The sequence below is a fragment of the Lithobates pipiens genome, unplaced genomic scaffold (assembly GCF_037356315.1).
Source record: "Lithobates pipiens isolate NorthernLeopardFrog02 unplaced genomic scaffold, aLitPip1_a1.2 Scaffold_22, whole genome shotgun sequence".
NCBI classification, from domain to species: Eukaryota; Metazoa; Chordata; class Amphibia; order Anura; family Ranidae; genus Lithobates; species Lithobates pipiens.
Window position 1 is genome coordinate 305,870,840 of NW_027507784.1, and position 22,506 is coordinate 305,893,345.

A 22,506-nucleotide genomic window follows, 5' to 3' on the forward strand; every position below is an offset into this window, starting at 1 on the left:
TCTATCAGTGCTACCTATCAGTGCACCTTAGTGCCACCCATCTGTGCCACGCATCCGTGCCATCTTATCTGTGCCCATCTTTGCCCATCAGTGCCGCCTTATCTGTGCCCATCAGTACTGCCTTATCTGTGCCTATCGGTGCCACCTTATCTGTGCCTATTAGTGCTGCCTTAACTGTGCCTATCAGTGCCCACAAGTGCCGCCTCATCAGTGCATTTCAATGAAGGAGAAAAATTACCTGTTTGCAAAATTTTATAACAAAACTATGAAATATGATTTTTTTTTTTTTTGCACTCATTTTTTGTTTGTTTAGCAAAAAATAAAACTCCGAGCTGTAATTAAATACCACCAAAATAAAGCTCTATTTGTGGGAAAAAAATGATAAAAATTTCATTTGGGTACAGTGTTGTATGGCCGCGCAATTGTCATTCAAAGTGCATCAGCGCTGAAAGCTGAAAATTGGTCTGGGCAGGAGGGGGGTTTAAGTGCCCAGTAAGCAAGTGGTTAATGGCTGTGTGTTGAGTTATTTTGAGGGGACATAAAATGTACACTGTTATACAAGCTGTATACTCACTACTTTACATTGTAACAAAGTGTCATTTTTTTCAGTGTTGTCACATGAAGAGGTATAATAAAATATTTACAAAATTGTGAGGGGTGCACTCACTTTTGCGAGACACTGTTTTTAAAATTTTCTTTAAAAGACAGTTTCCGCCTCTCGAAAAATGTGAATGACTTATGGACCATGTATCTGTTGCTCACAGTCTGCCGTTCCCCTGACATTATGGACAGCAGAGTGGCTTAGTGGTTAGCACTCCCACCTTGAAGCACTGGGTTCTTTGGTTCGGTTCCACCTGCCTGTAGTTTGCATGTTCTCCCTATGCTTGTGTGAGTTTCTTCTGGTTTTCCCACATTCTAAAGACATAATGGTAGGTTAATTGGCTCTTGTCTGAATTGGCCCTACAGTGTATGTGCATGTGAGATAGGAACCTTAGATTGTAAGCTTGTTGTTGGCAGTGACTGATGTAAATGTAAATGGTCGGTGCTACTTAAATACCTGTAATAAATATATTAGCTGCATTAAAATGCTTATTGCAGGCATTCTGATGTAGAACACAGCGTTGCCTGCTGATGCGCCAGTCTGTTGGGGCTACATGTGTCCTCTCAGTGTGAATCTCTCTGCACATCCATTGATCTGCCCCCCCATCCTGCCACACTCCTACCCTCCACAGCCTCCCTGCAGTAACAGCCGCAACACACTGGCAGCTCGGCGAGGAGTATAACCATGACAACAGCTCCACCAATCACAGAGCAGCGTTCCGGCACGTTCAGAATACCTCCATAGCTAAGGTAGCGGGGGTCTCTGAGCTGCTGGAGGATGCAGTAACCCCCGCAGTGCCAGACTGCTAGGAATGATGTCTGATTAAACATTCGCTGCACATCCAGCCACCGCTGAGCGCATGTGCGGAATCACAGACATGCAAATGACCCAATTGTGTCTGACTTTCCTGGCCAAGACATCGCTATTCCTCTCCCGACTAAAGAAACAGATGATGACTGCCATTAGAGAGAGACAACCTAGACAGAGCTAGGGTTACCCCCCAGGAAAGTTCTAAACTCCTATTGTAGATGAGAAGACTTCGCATAGCGAGTCTGACCTCAGTCATCAGAGCGACGGCGTGGAAAGACATTGTACAATGTAGACAATTCATTTTGGCAAAGCAGCCAGATGCTCTTTTCTGCTCCCATTGCAGTACAGTAAAGGCAAAGTAAGAATCGCATTGGCTTCCAAGAGGCAACACCGACAGTCTGAGACTATCCATCAGATAAATGAGGTCCACCCCGACAGGTCAGTACTAGTGAGCTGATGTTGGAGATTGGTGTATATACACCATCTAAGGCCTCATTTACATGGGTGTATCTATCCCTATACACAAATGGCCACTGCCCTCACCTATAACTGGCCTTTGCAGTAAGGAGCACATGGAAGGGCAACGCACAGCGTTGCCAGAACAAGATTCCTAGCCGCTCACCTCAAGCAGTAGACCCCTGAGTAAATCAGTCGGGTCTAAACAGCAATTCCCTTTAAAGGGTTGGGTCAGCAGAATCACACACTAACAATAGATGAATGCCGATAGCTTGCTTAATCACAGGATTTTCGCCGTCAACTCCGGGTAAGCAGATACGTAAAACTAAAGTAATAACATCTAGTGCTCGCTGTATGCTTAAAATTAATTATTTAAAATATAAAAGTGTGCGCTTACAAGAATCGCACTGTACCTCAGTGCAAAGGATTAATGGCAAAGACGCAGTAAACTCCACGAGAATCGGCGCGTTGGACGCAAGTGACGTAACGATCAAGGTCACGTGGTTTCTGTACGCGTTACGCCCCAAGGGGGTGGGGCGCCCCCTTGATCGTGACGTCACGCGGGTGATGTCACGATCAGGGTCACATGGTTTTCGTATACGTTACGTCCCTACGGAAACCATGTAACCTTAATCGTGGCGTCACCCGCGTCCAACACTGATTCTCGTGGAGTTTACTACGTGTTTGCCATTGATTCTTTGCACTGAGGTACAGTGTAATTCTTGTAAGTGCACACTTTATATTTTAAATAAATCATTTTAACCACTTGACCACTGGGCACTTAAACCCCCTTCCTAACCAGACCAATTTTCAGCTTTTCCTCATTGTTTCACAGCAAAACGGAACCGTTGAATGAAAATGTGTACGAAAAAGGCTTTTTTTTTGTTGTTGTTTATAGTTTCTGATCATGCCCAGTCTTTCTTTTCAGATTTTTTTTGTATGAAAATGGTACACATTAAACTAAAATCATTTGTTCTGTTCCCGTACGAGAACATTTTTGGCATTTGTCCCTACTGGAATTTCTGTACGAAAAGTCAGAATCGGATTCGCCGCAAGATCACTTTTATCGGTGGCGGGAGAGGTGCTCCGGTGCCCTCCACGGTTTACCGGAGCCACCAGCAGTGGCAGAGTGAGGGGAAGATGGCCCCCACCCAGCTCCATATCATTGCAGGGCGGAAGCGATGTCAAAACGTCACTTCCACCCATAGCTCTTAAAGGGACATATTTTTTTTTTATTATGTTTTCAAATTACATTTTTTTTTTATTGCATTTTAGTATAAATTTGAGATGTGAGGTCTTTTTGACCCCAGATCTCATATTTTAGAGGTCCTGTCATCCCCAGATCTCATATGTAAGAGGTCCCGCCATGCTTTTTTTCTATTACAAGGGATGTTTACATTCCTTGTAATAGGAATAAAAGTGACACTTTTTTTTTTTAAAGAACAGTGTATAAAAAGTTAAATCAATAAAAAAAAAATTAACGCGCCCCATCCCGCAGAGCTTGCACGCAGAAGCGAATGCATACATGAGTAGCGCCCGCATATGTAAATGGTGTTCAAACCACACATGTGAGGTATCACCACGATCGTTACAGAGAGTGAGAGCAATAATTCTAGCCCTAGACCTCCTCTGTAACTCAAAACATGCAACCTGTAGAATTTTTTAAATATTACCTATGGAGATTTTTAAAGGTAAAAGTTTGTCGCCGTTTCACGAGCAGGCACAATTTTGAAGCATGACATGTTGGGTATCAATTTACTCGGTGTAACATTATCTTTCATAATATAAAATGGGCGGCACAGTGGTGTAGTGGTTAGCACTCTCACCTAGCAGTAAGAAGGGTCGCTGGTTCAAATCCCAACCAGGACACTACCTGCCTGGAGTTTGCATGTTTTCCCTGTGCCTGCGTGGGTTTCCTCCGGGCACTCCAGTTTCCTCCCACAATCCAAAGACATGCAGGTAGGTTAATTGGCTTCTGTCCAAAAAACTGGCCCTACTATATGAATGGGGACATTGGATTGTGGGCTCCTAGAGGGTAGGGACCGATGAGAGTGTGCAATGTACAGGGATAGGGACAATTGTAGACACACACTCAGGTTGAACTGGATGGACTGTCTTTATTCAACCGTGCTAACTATGAAACTATAAAAAAAAAAATTGGGCTAACTTTACTTTTTTTCTTATTTTTTAATTAAAAAAAGTGTATTTTTTCCAAAAAAAGTGAGCTTGTAAGACCACTGCACAAATACAGTTTGACAAAAAGTATTGCAACGACTGCCATTTTATTCTCTAGGGTGTTAGAAAAAAAATTATATATAATGTTTTGGGGTTCAAAGTAATTTTCTAGCAAAAAAAACCTGTTTTAATCCCCCTGGCGGTATTCCCGAGTCTGGCTCGGGGTGAAAATTCAGCACCATTAGCGGTAACCCTGAGCCAGACTCGGGACCGCATCGCTGGATCCAGGATGAGTATGCTTACCTTATCCCCTGGATCCAGCGATGTCTCCCCGCACTGTGAGCTGCTTGTCCTCCGCTCAATGTATCACATCACCTGGCTCTGTTGCCTGCGAGCGTTGCGACGCACGGGGACAGAGAATGGCGCAAAATTCAAAAAGTGAAACATACACATTACATACATGATAATGTAATCTTACAGATTACATTGCTGTATGTAATCATTTCACATCCCCTTTGTCCCTAGTGGTCTGTCCAGTGTCCTGCATGTAGTTTTATTATATAAAAACTGTTCTTTATGGCTGGAAACTGGAGATCGTCCATAGCAACCAAAACTGTCCCTTTACATCAAAAATGATTTTAGACCAGCTAGAAAACAGCGATAATAAATTGGAATCACTCGCAGAATTGAGGGATAGCGATTTGTGGGGACGTCATCAAATACTGAAAAGTAATGACAGTGACAATTCTACAACTGAGCAAATTTCAGTGTTTTTGATTTGATTACATTATTGAATCATTTTTATTATTATATTATTATTTGGTATAATTATTTATAGTTATTTATTATATTATCATTTATGATTTAATTTTTCAAACTTTATCATACCCGGTGTCTTATCATATAAGGTCCCCCATCAGATAGCGTCCGCTGTGTACTGTGCATGCGCAGTAGACAGCAACACAGATTCCGAAAATAGCCGAGGATGAACGGCGCCTGCGCACTGAGTCCAAGTTCTAGCCCCACCATCCAAGAGGACATAGAGTAGGAATAAAAAAGAGCCGAGCGCAGCGAGGCCGAGCCCGAAGCGTGGCGAGCGAAGTTCACGCGCGAGGGGCCATCTAATTTTCACAACCCTATGTCCGCTTGGATGGTGGGACTACCACCCCCACTCACGGCGCAGGCGCCGTTCAGCTTCGGAAATTTTACGAAGCTTCTTCTGCCGCGCAGTACGGGGCGGACGTTATAGGATGTCTACTAGACTCTGGTTTGGACAGATTTAAGTTATTGAGTTATTTGAGTTATTCTTAAGAATTACAGGACTACAATATAAAACGCCAAATTTTCATGCAAAATAATTGTACCGCTTTCAGCGCCTAAAATCTGAAATAATCATACCGCCAGGGAGGTTAAACCACTAAACACCAAATCTCAAAGCAAGACTCTGTCCTTAAGTGGTTGAAGAGAGAAGTGGTTAAGTAACAGCAGAGAGCCAAAGCTGATCTCACATGATCCTTAACTGCATATGCAAGAAAAAATGAATGCATTTCAATGAGAATGAGCCTAGTTAACACCAGTACTTTCATGTGCGCTAAAAAAAAAAATAATAAAAAAAAATTGTGCATGCTTTTTTGCATGTATACATAACTAAACAAATTTGAGCGTACTACAAATGCATGTAAAGGCATCTTGGTAAAAAAAAAAAAAACATAAACAATGCCTAAAAAACACACCACAAACGCATTACAAATGCATGTAAACTTATATGTAGAACTGCACACTGAACACAGGGATTGTGGGGTAAGCGAGTCCTAAAAGGGCAGCACAGTGTTCTACAAGTAAAAGCAACACAAATGCCAGCAAGCACCAGGCAGCTTCTCTTTATCTGCTCTGTGCTGTCCTCATTTGGCCATCACTGGGAATGCAGAAATCATTTGTATTTATAAAGCGCCAACAATTTACCCAGAGCTTTACAAATTGTAAATTCACATCAGTTCCTGCGCTCACAGAGCTTGCAATCTAAGGTCCCTATCTCACATGCATACTAGGGCCAGTTTAGAAAGGAGCCAATTAACCTAGCAGAGCACTGGAGTACCTGGAGGAAACCCACAAAAGCACAGCAAGACTATGCAAGCTTCACGCAGGTTGTGTCCCAACTGGGATTTGAACAGAGGACCCTACTGCTGCCAGGGTCTGCCGGGTAAAAGTGATAACCGTTAAGCCATATGAGTTTTCAGATTGCACTGTCTGGTGTAGTTTGGGCACCGACTGCCAGATCTTCTGCCTGTGTAGCCATTGGCGCTTTTGTCTGCAGCTCTTTGACCCTGCTCTTTGGATTGGTCATCTCTTGATTCCTGACTGCCCCAATATTGATGCTAGCCCTGCTGGGCTTGAGTGCTGTTTAGGCAACTCAGCTGCATCAGGTGTCTCTGATCCTGGTATGTATTTATGCTGAACTGCTATATCCACTTCCTCTTTAGCCAATATGTATACCCTTTACTAACGTTGACTTACTTGTATACCCTATATCAGTGATGGCGAACCTTGACAAAAATCTATATAGGGCAGAGATGGTGAACCTTGGCACCCCAGATGTTTTGGAACTCCATTTCCCATGATGCTCCACTACACTGCAGTGTGTATGAGCATCTTGGGAAATGTAGTTCCAAAACATCTGGGGTGCCAAGGTTTACCATCTCTGCCCTATATAGATTCTTTGATTTTTGTTTTTATATTATGTTATTACTTTTAGTGAACATGGAAGCGGGTGAATCTGATCCTGATTCAGCAGGCTATTTTGAATCCTGCAGTCCAGCTGGCCATTTACATGCCTATACCGATCTAATTTGGTCCTTTTTTGCACAGATTATACCCTCCCTGTTGGTCACAATCATTATACTCAGTATTTTTCTATCTATTTCTCTCCTTGTATATACTTATTTATACAACCTTTTCATGCAGTTCACTGAGGTTCCAGGTGGTCAGTTCGGTCCTGGTTTGTTGCCCCCAACGGCGTTGTAGACTCGATGCGGTGGCCTTGACCCTTAACTTTCTGGGGAGACCCAAGCAACAACACATTTGTTTTTACTCTTTTTGGGCTTACCTACATATGGAGCAGCCTGGCTGGCCTGGTTGGTATTCTATTAATGTGCACACCAATTTCCCATATGCTAAAATGTATGGATATATACATTATATGTTTACTGTAGACCTGACCTAATACTGTTTTTGCATTATAGAATACCTATATACATAACACACACACACATATATATATATATATATATATATATATATATATATATATATATATATATAAATATATGTAGCGGGGTCTCTTTAAGGACTATAAAACTACTGTTCCCAGAACCCCGCTGGTTCCCAGGATGTTTGGAGTTATGCCCCAGAGACTCATGGGGGAGGGTATATAAGGAGGGGGAGAGGCCTAGTTTTTTTTTGGACACCCCCCCCCCCTCTCCTAGCAAGAGGAGGTCTGTGCTGAACTGCTGGAGGCACAAGGCCTGAAGCCTGGGCCTTGTGCTCTTTTCCAAAGAGCCCTCTGCCAGCCTAGCTGCACCTGAGAGACATTTTCTCATCCTTGCTGCAGTACACCAGAAGGATTGAAGACTCGGAGGTCGGTGGATTCCTGTTCCTAGACGAATCGGCGGAGGAAACGGACTTGGACTTGTCCGGGTGGTGAGAGCTGTTTAAAGACAGATACTTTATCTTTATTATTCGTTTGGATTACAAAGTTGTTCTTCAAGTGCACCACCCAAAGATTGCTAGCGGATATTGTTTCACTGGACTTCCATCTAGATCAGTCAGGCCTGACTGCATAGGTAGATAGTGCTGGGTGTTAGTTTACCCATGCGGGGAAGTAGCTGAAAAAGGGCAGCGCTAGAGTTGCATAGCAATACTTTATTATGCTGATTACTCTGTTTATCTTTATTACTGGTTACTGCAGGGACCTGCTTATGTGTTGCAAACCAAATGTTCGATTCATGTTATTCCTTTTATAAAACAACAAGTAAAGTCTATTATATACTTTCAAAGATTGTCTATGAGCTTGAGTTATCCACCCACGCACACACATATTTAGAGTATAAGCGATTTAATGTGTATTGCTAGATACTAACTGTGCCAGAGTGGGTAGAGCAGATTGCCGGTGGGGGTTGGCGGAGCTGTGCTCAGGGCCCAAACCAAACTTGCGGCCCTCTTAAGTGAGGGTATCGCTATACGTGGGGGCTCGTAAATCCGGGATTTCTGAGACAGCGGTGAACACGCCAGAGGTACCGGCATGGACCCACAGGGAGTCAGAGCGTGGTGTGAAGCGGCTAAGGCCGACCCAAGTCAGTCAGTGGTCATTAGCCTCCCAGGGGAGAAATGGTCGACTGAGACCGTAGAGGAGTTAATGAAGTCAGTGTCCCCAGACCATGAACCATGGGTGATGGAGATAAAATCAGACCCAGACATCTCATATCAGTACGCGGTAGTGGAATACTGGGATGGGATGCCGGAGGCTTGCAAGCGCTACTGTGTACGGACACAAGACAACAGATCCTATAGGTTGACGCACGCAACAAAGGAGGAGCCATCGCCAACGGGATCACCGCAGGCTGCGGCTGTACCTCACCCGAGAGTCTCAGACCAGCACCGGCCACCCTTAGCGCAGAACTGTGTGCTGTCCTGGGGGAGATTGTGGCCCAGTGCAAGAAGGATCCCACAGATTACCCGATGTCGGGGTACAGAAAACTCTGGATGTTTTCAGGGAGGAAACCTGTACCTTCGGAAGAAGAGGGATTTGAAGAGTGGTTAGATAGCGCAACTCAGACACTAGAGGAATGGGAAGTTCCAGAGCGCAGAAAGAAGCAGAGGATTGTGGAAAGTCTAAAGGGGCCTGCTCTAGAGGCCGTACGCAAACCTGAAGATGAGCAGGACAGACTGTAATGCGCAGGAGTACCTAGATGTATTACAGAATGTACAGGGAAAAGAAAGAGCTAAGTAAGGCAAGGGATTAACAACGCACCTCATCCCAATTGTAACAGATAGGGAGGAACGGAAGGAGAAGGACGGGACTGTTACGGTGCTAGTAATAGTTAGAAAAAAGTATATAAATGTTTAGATAAAAAAGAATGTTTTATTAAATGTAGTAAAAGCGATCAAGAGAGTACAAAAAGATCAAATTTAACAATATACATATATTGGCTGGCATACAGAGCAATATATAAAATCCAACAATTAGTTTGAATAACCATATTCTTGGCAGTTCAGATGGAAAATTCCCGACATGTTTCGCCTATTGTTAGGCTTCTTCAGGGGAGCCAATAATTGGTGGAAGAGAAATTGTTTTGTTTAAAATACAGAAAAGGTTCACTACGAATAGAGAAAAACAAAACAGAATTAATGGAGACGGTCATATACAAAAGCACACTCTTAGTCCTCAGCATTGCCCAGGTGTCTCAAGGGACCAATCAATACAGAGTAAAACAAATGGTATGTGTGTGTCATTGGAAAGTATAAACTAATAATACCTACCAATCTAAAACAGATGCGTCTAATCCCTAAGAAGAAGACCCCACCCGGGATTGGGAAGCGAACCGATCAGAGATAACCGCCAATGCGGTGACTGCAGGAGACAAAATAAGCGAACAGGCAAATCTAATATTTTACCATTTTTACAAGGAGCTTAAAAAAGCTTCCATAGAAATTAGGGTAATTAATAGATTGAAAAAGTCCATTACAATGAGGAATAAATTCAAAACATACCTGTGCTGAGTTAGGTGTATCATGTGTTACACATGGGGGACTGGAAATTGCACAGAAAAGGGTCCTTGAAATTGTTTCTAGAAGCCCGTGAATTGATCTTGATTGTAATGGGGTAAAAAAAAAAGAAAAATATTCAGATGTGTAGATTGTAGCTGTGTTCTACAAACAGCAACCCAAGCGTACCGCACAGCAGACAGCAATGGAGCCACACCATTCAGGCTCTTTTTCTGGCGGTTCCGCTCGGAACCTGAATGGTGTGGCTCCATTGCTGTCTGCTGTGCGGTACGCTTGGGTTGCTGTTTGTAGAACACAGCTACAATTGAGACTGCATTTTTATGCGATTTTGGTAAGCAAGATTCATTCTAATGGATTAAAAGCTACTTTTTGAGCATAATGCCCAGCCAATTTCCTTTTCCCCTCTACCTTTTTTCCTCTTGCTCTGCTCTAGGGCTCTTTTTATACATCTGAATATTTTTCTTTTTTTTTTACCCCATTACAATCAAGATCAATTCACGGGCTTCTAGAAACAATTTCAAGGACCCTTTTCTGTGCAATTTCCAGTCCCCCATGTGTAACACATGATACACCTAACTCAGCACAGGTATGTTTTGAATTTATTCCTCATTGTAATGGACTTTTTCAATCTATTAATTACCCTAATTTCTATGGAAGCTTTTTTAAGCTCCTTGTAAAAATGGTAAAATATTAGATTTGCCTGTTCGCTTATTTTGTCTCCTGCAGTCACCGCATTGGCGGTTATCTCTGATCGGTTCGCTTCCCAATCCCGGGTGGGGTCTTCTTCTTAGGGATTAGACGCATCTGTTTTAGATTGGTAGGTATTATTAGTTTATACTTTCCAATGACACACACATACCATTTGTTTTACTCTGTATTGATTGGTCCCTTGAGACACCTGGGCAATGCTGAGGACTAAGAGTGTGCTTTTGTATATGACCGTCTCCATTAATTCTGTTTTGTTTTTCTCTATTCGTAGTGAACCTTTTCTGTATTTTAAACAAAACAATTTCTCTTCCACCAATTATTGGCTCCCCTGAAGAAGCCTAACAATAGGCGAAACATGTCGGGAATTTTCCATCTGAACTGCCAAGAATATGGTTATTCAAACTAATTGTTGGATTTTATATATTGCTCTGTATGCCAGCCAATATATGTATATTGTTAAATTTGATCTTTTTGTACTCTCTTGATCGCTTTTACTACATTTAATAAAACATTCTTTTTTATCTAAACATTTATATACTTTTTTCTAACTATTACTAGCACCGTAACAGTCCCGTCCTTCTCCTTCCGTTCCTCCCTATCTATTACAGAATGTGTTTGGTGGGACAGAGAAAATCTCCGAGCTTGCTTATCAGTTAGAGCATTGCTACCAGAAGAAAGGTGAAAAACTATCAGACTACATGGGACGTTTAGATAAAATCCTGCATAGGATGATCCTAAGGAAGGGGATCAGCCCAGGGAAAGTAGATGAGGCCCGTGCTCAACAGGTACTGAGGGGAGCTCAACCCATGGATCCTATTGCATGGACACTGCGTGCCCGACAGGATGGGAAGAATCTGGAGTACACTGACCTCATCCGAATGATCAGAGAGGAAGAGGCCCTACTGGAAGAGAAAAGGGAAGAACATCTCATCGAGCCCGTCGAACAACCGGTAGCAATAGTTACATCGGCCATGACTCCCGCTAGAGATAAGGAGGTGGACACTTTGAATTTACAGATGTCCCAGGTGATGGAGATGTTGACTGCTATGATGGCGAAAGGTCAAGGGGGAGCCGAGAAACCAAGTCCTAGGAAGGAGTTGTTTCCAGATACACCAACACCAAGCCCCACTCGAGACCGAGAAGAGATGCTATGCTACAACTGCGGGGGCAGTGGCCACTTCGCCAGTAGATGTTCCAGTCCCAAGAAGAAGAAGATAGATAACCGCCAGCCGGTGGGAAACTCCAGAGGGCCCCGGTGAGGGAGTCAACCGGGTGCCCATGCCTTTCAGTGAACTCCAAACTGAATAGAAGGAAGAGAAAGAGAGAAAACCAGACCCCTCAGAAGGAATGTCTACAAATAAGAAACAATAACATCCCTCAGCGGGTTTGTACTCCCATTACTGTGGGGAGGGTCAATGCATACCAGGCCCGAAAAAGAATAAAGTCAAAAACCAACTGGATGAAGACGGGTCCCCAGAAGAGGGTGGCCTCAACTCGGCCCTACCCAGAAGAATTGGTCGGCCCGTCCCCCACTGTCTCCATCCAGGTGGAAGGAGTCTACACGAAGGCCCTCCTGGACACTGGAGCTCAAGTGACTTTGTTGTACAGAGACTTCTATGATAGGCACTTGAGCCATTTGCCTATACAGAAGATAGAAGAGCTGGAGATATGGGGCCTGGGAGCTCAGAGTTTCCCCTACGATGGTTACCTACCCATAAAGCTGACCTTCGATCCATCTGTGGCGGGGAAAACAGAGGTGTTTGACACCCTGGCAGTTGTGTGTCCTAGACCGCCCGGGGCCAGCAAGATGTCCCTCATCATAGGGACCAATACGGATCTGGTGCGAAGACTTCTGACCCCTCTAGTGAAGACGAGAAACCATCAAGATCCCAATATCCATCCCATGCTGAAGACAGCCTACCAACGGTTGGTCCTAGAGCAGAAGACCCCAGGAGAGGGGATAGGGAAGGTGTGGAGACTTGGGAGAGAAGGAGTGGTGCTGCAGTCCGGAGAGGTAGCCTGCCTCAGGGCCACGGTGAAGCTTACCTGGGAGCAGCCTGGCCCCTTTGTCATGCTGGAATCCGATCCAAGGGAGGACCACTCAGGCCTGGAAGTGATACCGGAAGTGATTCCAATCAAGGCCCTGAAGAAGGCTCGAGGAAGAGTCCCAGTGAGTGTGAGAAACCCTACAGAGAGACCCATAGAGATCCCTGCCAGGATGCTGTTGGGGCAGGTGAGTCCTGCGGCCCCAGTCAGCTGGTCAGAAGTAAAAGGAACGTGTGAAGGAGGCGATGTTTGGGAAAAACTTTCCATGGAGAACCCGGACCTACCTGGAGCCTGGAAGGAGAGAGCCAAGGCCCAGCTGACTAGATGGGAGAGGATTTTCTCAAAGGATGAGTTTGATGTGGGATGTGCCAGGAGTGCCACCCACCGAATCCGCCTCCAAGAAGACAAACCCTTCAGGGAAAGGGTTAGGCGGGTCCCTCTAGCTGATCTGGAGGATCTGAGGGAGCAGCTTGCGGAGTTGAAGAAGACTGGTGTGATTCGGGAGTCTAGAAGTCCCTATGCCTCCCCCATAGTGGTGGTCAGGAAAAAGAATGGGTCGTTGAGACTTTGTATCGACTACAGGACTCTCAACAGGAGGACCATCCCTGACCAGTATACCACACCGAGAATAGAGGATGCCCTACAGAGTTTGTCTGGTGCCAAGTGGTTCAGTGTAATGGACCTCAAGAGTGGGTACTACCAAATCCCCATGCACCAGGAAGATCGAGAGAAGACAGCTTTCATAACCCCAGTGGGATTCTTTGAATTCAACAGAATGCCTCAGGGCCTGTCTGGAGCCCCTGCTACCTTTCAACGCCTCATGGAGAAGACCGTTGGAGACGTGAACCTCATAGAAGTCCTTGTGTACTTGGACGATGTCATTGTCTTAGGGAAGACTTTGGAAGAACATGAGGCCAGGTTGGAGAAGGTGTTGAGAAGACTCAGCGAAGAGGGACTCAAGCTTTCTCCCGAGAAGTGCCGGTTTTACCAATCCTCTGTGAACTATCTGGGACACATAGTGTCTGAAAAGGGAGTGGCTACAGACCCTGAGAAGTTGGAGGCAGTTACCTCTTGGCCAAGACCGACAACAGTCACAGAGCTCAGATCTTTCCTGGGGTTCTGCTCCTATTATAGAAGATTTGTGGATGGGTTTGCCCGGATTGCCAAGCCACTAAACGAATTGCTCAAGACTGAAGGAGAAGAGGATGGCTTGGGACCTAGGAGGGCCGGTGAGTCGGTTCAAGATCAGTGGAACCCAAGGTGTGAAGAGGCTTTCCGAACCTTGAAGAGGAGCCTTACCACGGCCCCAGTCCTGGCCTATGCCGACCCCACCAGACCATATGAGCTACATGTCGATGCCAGTCATGAGGGCCTAGGCGGAGTGCTCTATCAAGAGTATGAAGAGCAGCTGCGACCAGTGGTCTATGTGAGCCGGAGCCTGTCTCCCTCGGAGAAGAACTACCCCACTCATAAATTGGAGTTCTTGGCCCTCAAATGGGCAGTAGTAGACAAACTGAAGGACTATCTCTATGGGGCGGAGTTTACCGTAAAGACAGATAACAATCCTCTGACCTACCTCTTCACTACTGCAAAGTTAGATGCAACCGGACACAGATGGTTGGCTGCATTATCCGGATTCAACTTCAGTCTAAAGTACAGACCAGGGGCTGGAAATAGGGATGCAGATGCCCTGTCCCGAAGATCTCATGTCATGGTCAATGACTGGGAAGACTGGACCCAGGTAGCACCGGAAGGAGTGCGAGCACTCTGTCAGGGTGCTGAGTTTCAAGCAAGAGGGGGCTCCAGAGCAGAGGAGATAGGAGTCACCACAGTGGGAGTCCCTCAACCCTACTGTGGGGTAACTCAACTAGCAGAGGAACTCCTGCCAAAGCTGTCCAGAAAGGAGCTGAGCTATGACCAATTGGAAGACCCCATGGGGAGATTGGTCCTTGAAGCTTTGGAGAACGAGAATCCAGAGGGACTTCGACATCACCCTTCCAAGGAGGCTCGCCTGCTGAGGAAAGAGTTGGATAAGCTACAAGTACATCAGGGAGTGGTCTACCGATGGGGCCCCTCTGATAACTCAGAAGATAAGTGGCAGTTGTTTCTCCCAGAGAAGCACCGAGAGACGGTACTAATTGCCTTACATGACCGGCATGGTCATCTAGGGGCAGAGAGAACTTTCCAGCTTGTCAGAAGCCGGTTCTATTGGCCCTGTATGAGGGCAGAAGTGGAGGAATATTGCCATTCTTGTGCACAATGCATCCAGAGGAAGACTCTACCCCATCAAGCTGCCCCAATGGGCCACCTACAGAGTCAGGGTCCAATGGATCTGGTGTGCATTGACTTTCTCTGCCTCAAACCCGATTTGAGTGGATTGGGAAATGTTCTGGTGGTAACCGATCATTTCACCTGTTATGCCCAGGCTTTCCCCACCAAAGACCAAAAGGCCTCCACTGTGGCCAAGGTGCTCATGGAAAAATACTTTGTCCACTATGGATTACCACAGAGAATCCACTCAGACCAAGGAAGGGACTTTGAGAGTCGTCTGATCTGGAACCTACTGGACTCATTGGGAGTAGAGAAGACCAGGACTACACCTTATCATCCACAAGGAGATGCCCAACCTGAGAGGTTTAATCGGACCTTACTAAACATGCTTGGAACTCTAGAGACAGAGAAGAAGCAACACTGGAGCCAACACATATCAGCTTTGGTGCACGCTTACAACTGCACCACAAGTGATGTGACAGGTTACTCCCCCTACCGGCTCATGTTTGGGAGAGAAGCAAGATTGCCGGTGGATCTGGCCTTTGGCATTTCCCTAGACCATGCCTCTGCTACCTCCCACAAGGGATATGTGGACCGACTTAGACACAATTTGAAAGTGGCCCATGAACGTGCTCAGGCGGCCTCGGACCAAAGGGGAGCCCGCAACAAGAGGAACTTCGATCTGAAGGTTCGAGTGCAAGACCTGCAGCCTGGGGACCGTGTACTGCTACGCAACCTGGGGATCCCTGGGAAGCACAAGCTTGCTGATAGATGGAGATCGGAGCCCTATGTCATTTGCAGAAAGCTACCTGGATTGCCTGTGTATAAGTTAAAACCAGAGGGGAAAGTGGGGCACTTGAAGACTTGGCACAGGAATCATTTGCTCCCGCTTACTGAAGCAGTCAGAATACCTCCAGTGAGAAATCCACCAGAATCTGTTTCCATTCTGGATACCCCGGGACCTAGCACTCGGTCTCAGACCTCCCGGGTTAGAGATGGACAAGATTCCCAACGAGGTGAAGGTGGAAGAGGAGAGCTTGAGTGGCTGTGGCCTTCATCAACTCCAGGAAATTCTGCCATAGATCTCCCACCTACTGAGGATACACAGGATGGGACACTGAACCCAGAAGCTACAGAGTTCATTCCATCTAGTGGTGTGCCTGAAGGCTGGGAAGATATCCCTAGCATTTACTCAGAAGAGGAAAGGACCGATGTTCCAGAACCAGTGATGCTGTCAGAGTGTGTTCCTGAAGTAGAGCCTGTGGCACCAGAGCCTGAAGTCCCAAGAGAACAGAGAGCTCGCCGAGTTGTGAGACCCCCCAAGAAGCTAACCTACTCTCAAATGGGGGAGAGCTCTGAGGACTCTGTTGTGACTGCTAGAAGAAGTGCTGAACGCTCTAATCCCTCCACTGACCATTTGGTGGAGGGCAACCCCAGCTCACTCTCTGGCACAGTTAGGCAGGCCACTCATGCCAGTGTGACCTGTGGGACAGGGAATCCCACCTCTGAGTTCTGGTGGAAATTCCCTGTACCAACATCATACCCAGCACTTTCAAAATTGGTACAGGATATGTGTTAAAAGTTTATCTTTGGGGACCAAAGAGTTTAAGTGGGGGGAGTGTGTAGCGGGGTCTCTTTAAGGACTATAAAACTACTGTTCCCAGAACCCCGCTGGTTCCCAGGATGTTTGGAGTTATGCCCCAGAGACTCATGGGGGAGGGCATATAAGGAGGGGGAGAGGCCTAGTTTTTTTTTGGACACCCCCCCCCCCCCTCCTAGCAAGAGGAGGTCTGTGCTGAACTGCTGGAGGCACAAGGCCTGAAGCCTGGGCCTTGTGCTCTTTTCCAAAGAGCCCTCTGCCAGCCTAGCTGCACCTGAGAGACATTTTCTCATCCTTGCTGCAGTACACCAGAAGGATTGAAGACTCGGAGGTCGGTGGATTCCTGTTCCTAGACGAATCGGCGGAGGAAACGGACTTGGACTTGTCCGGGTGGTGAGAGCTGTTTAAAGACAGATACTTTATCTTTATTATTCGTTTGGATTACAAAGTTGTTCTTCAAGTGCACCACCCAAAGATTGCTAGCGGATATTGTTTCACTGGACTTCCATCTAGATCAGTCAGGCCTGACTGCATAGGTAGATAGTGCTGGGTGTTAGTTTACCCATGAGGGGAAGTAGCTGAAAAAGGGCAGCGCTAGAGTTGCATAGCAATACTTTATTATGCTGATTACTCTGTTTATCTTTATTACTGGTTACTGCAGGGACCTGCTTATGTGTTGCAAACCAAATGTTCGATTCATGTTATTCCTTTTATAAAACAACAAGTAAAGTCAATTATATACTTTCAAAGATTGTCTATGAGCTTGAGTTATCCACCCACGCACACACATATTTAGAGTATAAGCGATTTAATGTGTATTGCTAGATACTAACTGTGCCAGAGTGGGTAGAGCAGATTGCCGGTGGGGGTTGGCGGAGCTGTGCTCAGGGCCCAAACCAAACTTGCGGCCCTCTTAAGTGAGGGTATCGCTATATATATATATGGGCTCCGAGGGAGAACGTGTGAAATGCCTTAACCGGCAGTGGCCTTATAATCTTCCCCATTACCTACTGAGTCTGTTATCCTGAGACCGATGGCCATCATCTGAAGGCTTTTTATATTGCAGTTTTCTTCCACATGTTTGTGTAGTTTTTAATTTACTTTTTTAATAAAATACACTAAAGGATAATGCACAAGGTCGGTGCGTCCTCTTTTTTTCTATTTCTCCTTTGACTGCTAGGATATCCCTATCCTCCAGGGCAGCAAGGCCTGAGATGTTGTCCATTACGAACTCTAGCCCACCTGGTTGGCCCACTAGTGCGCAGAAGTACTTGTTTTCTGCTATCATAACATATGCGCATACCTGAAGAAGATTTAAACCTGAAATATCAAAACACGTTGGATGTCTTATCGTCTAAATTATGTTTAAGGTCTTCTGTTGGCCCTTTTGTTACTGCTTTATATATGCATATAAGCCCTGTCTTTTTCCTCTATTTTAGACTAATGTATCTTGTTTCCTAATAACATGTATATATATTTTTTACATATCCTTGCCTTGGAGATTATTTGTCCGTTGTGCCCATAATGGTCCCTATGATTGGAGGGTATTCTCACGTATTTTGGGATGATTGCACTCACAGTTCCATACCAGATACTGATCCTCTACAGATTTGGCACACATTTTGAGGTCATTTAAAGTTCTTGTTTTGCAACCAAACAGGTACCAACAGGATGCAGGAGACAGCTTCAGGGTCATTATGATTGCATTACATCCAAAATATTTTTAGATTTATTTTATAGATATATTTCTTATATTTAGTTAATGGAAGATAAGGAAGTCAAACATAAAAAGCAGTGTAAATGTAAAATACTACAGGTACAATTACTAAATTGTAACTAAAAGCCAATGCTTTTTTGTGTGTTGGATAGAGCGATGATCATGTTTTTTGACTGTGTGCCCACTTAGGGGATTTATGCTCTCCGTTTGTCCTGGTGGCCACTAACCAAGGCTTATGAAACCCACACGGTCACACAAATATTGTCGGAAATTCCGAACGTCAACGCGGTGACATACAAGATGTATGACGAGCCGAGAAAAATGAAGTTCAATAGCCAGTGCGGCTCTTCTGCTTGATTCCGAGCATGCGCGGAATTTTGTGTGTTGGAATTGTCTACACATTGTCTATATTCTGACGTGTGTAGGCTCCATTGGACGTTTTCTGTCGGAATTTCCGACAACAAAAATTTGAGAGCTGGATCTCAAATTTTCCGACAACAAAATCCGTTGTCAGAAATTCCGAGCGAGTGTAGACAATGCAGACGCACAAAACTCCTTGCCTGTGCGGAATCAAGCAGAAGAGCCGCACTGGCTATTGAACTTCATTTTTCTCGGCTCGTTGTACGTCACGGCGTTCTTGACGTTCGGAATTTCCGACAACATTTGTGTGACCGTGTGTATGCAAGACAAGTTTGAGCCAATATCCGCTGGAAAAAAAATACAGGATTTTGTTGTCGGAATGGCCGATCGTGTGTACGCAGCATTAGAAGGGGATTCCCTGACTTTGGAGAGATTTTCTTACTTCCGGTTGTGTCTACTGTACAGGAATTAAAGATGAATCTCTTGAAGGGGACCCAGATGGAAACTGATGGGTTTTAACCACATCTATTCTATCCAAAATAAAAAGTTCCGGCTTTAGATACATTTAGGCCCCCAGAATGTTCTATAAGAGTTGTAGAAATTGATAAATTAATTCTTCTGCTGGCTCTCTTTCATGATAAATGTTTTAATTGCAACACATTTTTAAATAAAAAGTATCCATTGATACTTTTCACAAAAAAATTTGTAATTAAAGCCAGGATTACAGAAGAGAACTAACTCAGCGGTCCGCAACCTTCTTAGCACCAGGGACCAGTGGTTTCATGGCAGTCAATTTTCCCAGGGACCCAGCAAATGCAGTTCCCTTGATATCACAGAGCCCCTAGCAATCACAGCCTCCTCCATCACCATGCCCTTGCAGTCTGCCCCCCTTTTCCTCTCTAACATCACACTTCCCATTCTTATCTCTGCCTCCCCTGCACAGGCAGGACTTTTACCTTTGGCAGGGCAGAGGCTGTTATCAGTCCGTGTGTTCTCTCCCGCCTCCTCCGCCTGCCCTTTTGACTAAGTCATCCCATCAGCAGGGCAGGGGGTGGGAGAAGCTCTACATTCCAAACCTGCTCCCTGGCCTGCTGATAGGGTTACATAGCCAAAAGGGCGGACGGGTGGAGGAGCCGGGAGAGGACACACAGGTATGGCCGCACAGCAGGAGGTGAGAGCCGGCTGTGGTCTGTGCAGCTCGGACATCAACAGGCCATGAACTGGCACCGCCCTCGGGGGTTGGGGACCCCTGACCTATGTGATAAGTATTTTAGAATAGCCCATGGAGTGGACAGAAAATACCCATTCAACCATTTGCAAACCTCGTCTTTTCTCCAATCCCCTTAGAAGATGGTGTATTGTACCTGGGAGGGGCTCGTGATGGCTGTTGGGCTGGGTTTGTAGGGGCATTGTCCCGGGCACCGTCCTGACAGCCACACACACAGCTCCCCAGGGCCTGCAGGGGAAAGACTTCTTCAGAGCTGCTGAAAGCCGGATTGTCCAGAGAGTTGATGGAGGCCGAGGTTGTAAGCCACGTCTGAGAGGGACACCAAAATTGAGTGGGGACGTCATCAAATCGGCTGAATCTCCTGTAGCTGAAAACAGACACAATGTCAAAGTCAATGTCTATGAACTCAAAGATCCATGCTGTATATCATCACCAGACCCAAAGATTGCGATCTTGGGTATTTTTCATAAGAAATTTATACCGCCGATATTTAGTTCATACTAATTTTTTTCTTTCCCATAAACTTTTAGTTCAAAGGTGGTTGTCTGCTTGCTCTCTTAGCCCTTGTACACACCATCAGACATTTCGACAACCAAATCCGTCGGATTTTGTCCGTCGGATTCTGTCCGACGGCTTTTGTCTGAAACTATTGTATACACACGGTCGGACGAAGTTGTCGGAAAATCCGATCGTTCAGAATGTGATGACGTTATTTCGTTATGACGGGACTACGTTCAGGCTAGTATCCAATAGCTTTGATTTAGGAATTTGATCTGAGCATGCGTGGCACTTTGTCCGATCGGAATTCTCTACACATGATCGGAGTATGTCCGATCGGAGCATTTTGTCGGAAAATTTTACCAACAAGTTGGAAAACTTGGTCCGTTGGATACTCAGACAGAAACAGTCCGATGGTGACCACATACAGTCGGACTTTCCATCAAAACGGTCCGATCGGACACATTCCGTCGGCATCTCCGACTGTGTGTACAAGGGCTTACATTCACTTAATGGCAAAAGGCTGTCAATGCTATCTTGGAGGGAAAAAAGATTGACATACCAACACAGGGGCCACTGCACACCAAAATTCCATAAACTATGGTCTCCTTGGTTATCACCTATCCTAGTGGTTCCCTTCTTTGAACCTTCTCCATCACTCGCCACGATGACCCAGTATTTATAGACTATATTGAGATTATTTCAGATTTGGGGTTTCCATTTGGTTTTTCTTTCTCTACCCTTTGGGAGATGCAGTATATTGTGATATTGCTTGAAATATGCTGTGTATATTCTTGGGGACAATCTAGATCTTGTTTTACAGTACTGCTTGTACCTGTAATTGTTATTTTACAAGACATAATAAGTGTGTTGTTGCTGCGCAGATTGCTTTGTATTGATGTTACATTTGGTTTTTATAAGTTTTTTTTTAATCTGATTTTTTATTTTTATTTTTTCTTGTTTTGTATGTCTAATAAAACTTCAATAAAAATGTCTTGATTAAAAAAAGTCAGCTAAAATCATCTCATTGGCCCATGAAGATAAAACTAAAAGGATAGGTTAACCAATCACCACCACCTCCCCCAGCATCATATACGCAGCTTTCCTTGTTTACCTAGAAGCATTTGACCTCCAGGACTTGGGAACGAAAATCCTATGTAAGCTCTAAACCAACTTTTCAGAGCTTGCACAGCACTATGGACTCCTTCTCCAAGCATATGTGACAGCACCGGACCAATCACAAGGCAACTAGCATTGGGGAAGGCGGGAATGAACCACATACAGTAAAACCTTGGTTTGAGAGCGTTTTGCAAGACAAGCTAAATTTTTTAATGATTTTTGACTTTGATATACAAGTAGTGTCATGTCACAACTGAGTATAAAAGAGTAGAAGCGCCTCTAAGTGTAGCAATACAGCTACATTTAATGAAGGTACAACATTTAGAAACTCACATGGTTGATGATTAAAACAGAAACATCTAAGTATGCAGGCAACCGGGGGAAAGCTGTCCACATAGACCAACCTCCTTACTGCCACTTCCACACTGCGCTCCACAAATGGTTCAAGCCTCGCTTTCAGATCGCTCTACTTCAGGGTAGTCTTCCCGGTCACAATTGCAGACACCTTTACCCCGAATGCCTGCATACTTAGATGTGCCCCTTTTGATTTGCTAAACGTTGTACCTTTGTTAAATGTAACCATATGTCTACACTTAGATGCTCCTCTCTTCTTTTATACTCTGTAGCTCCTGCTGGATTTTGCTTCTAATCACCTTGTGGAGGCTTCCATTTGTGGATGGACATTTCATGGTTACACAACCCATCACATTGCTATAATCTTTTTATATGGACTATAAACCGAAGGACCTATGAATAAATGGTTGTGGAGCTAATCATTTGAGTTTCCATTATTTTTTATGGGGAAATTTGCTTTGATATAAGAGTGCTTTGGATTACAAGCATGCTTCCGGAACGAATTATGCTCACAATTCAAGGTTTTACTGTACTATATCATGGTGGCCATATGTGCTTCTAACTGATCTCTCATGGTAGGGATAATGGATCTATAGTGGATAACCCACTGGATCGATATGCCACACACAGGGAAGTGGAATGCAATCATAGTTGGGAGATACGATCGTGAGTTAAATCGATCACATCTCTGTTTTCAGCATGCAATCCCATTATCTAATTTTTCAAAATACCTTTGAATTCTTGAACAAAGCGATGGACATGAAGGGGGTTTGGAACAGTTT

General features: G+C 44.9%; 1 protein-coding gene across 1 annotated transcript in view; it reads right to left on the reverse strand.

The window, feature by feature from the left end:
- The window catches only part of LOC143924836 (uncharacterized), a 122,402-nt gene that overhangs the window by 34,200 nt on the left and 65,696 nt on the right, over positions 1–22,506 (reverse strand). Inside the window, exon 8 of the mRNA XM_077449326.1 lies at positions 19,890–20,120. Within this exon, the coding sequence (XP_077305452.1) occupies positions 19,890–20,120 (231 nt within the window). The remainder of the gene's footprint in view (positions 1–19,889; positions 20,121–22,506) is intronic.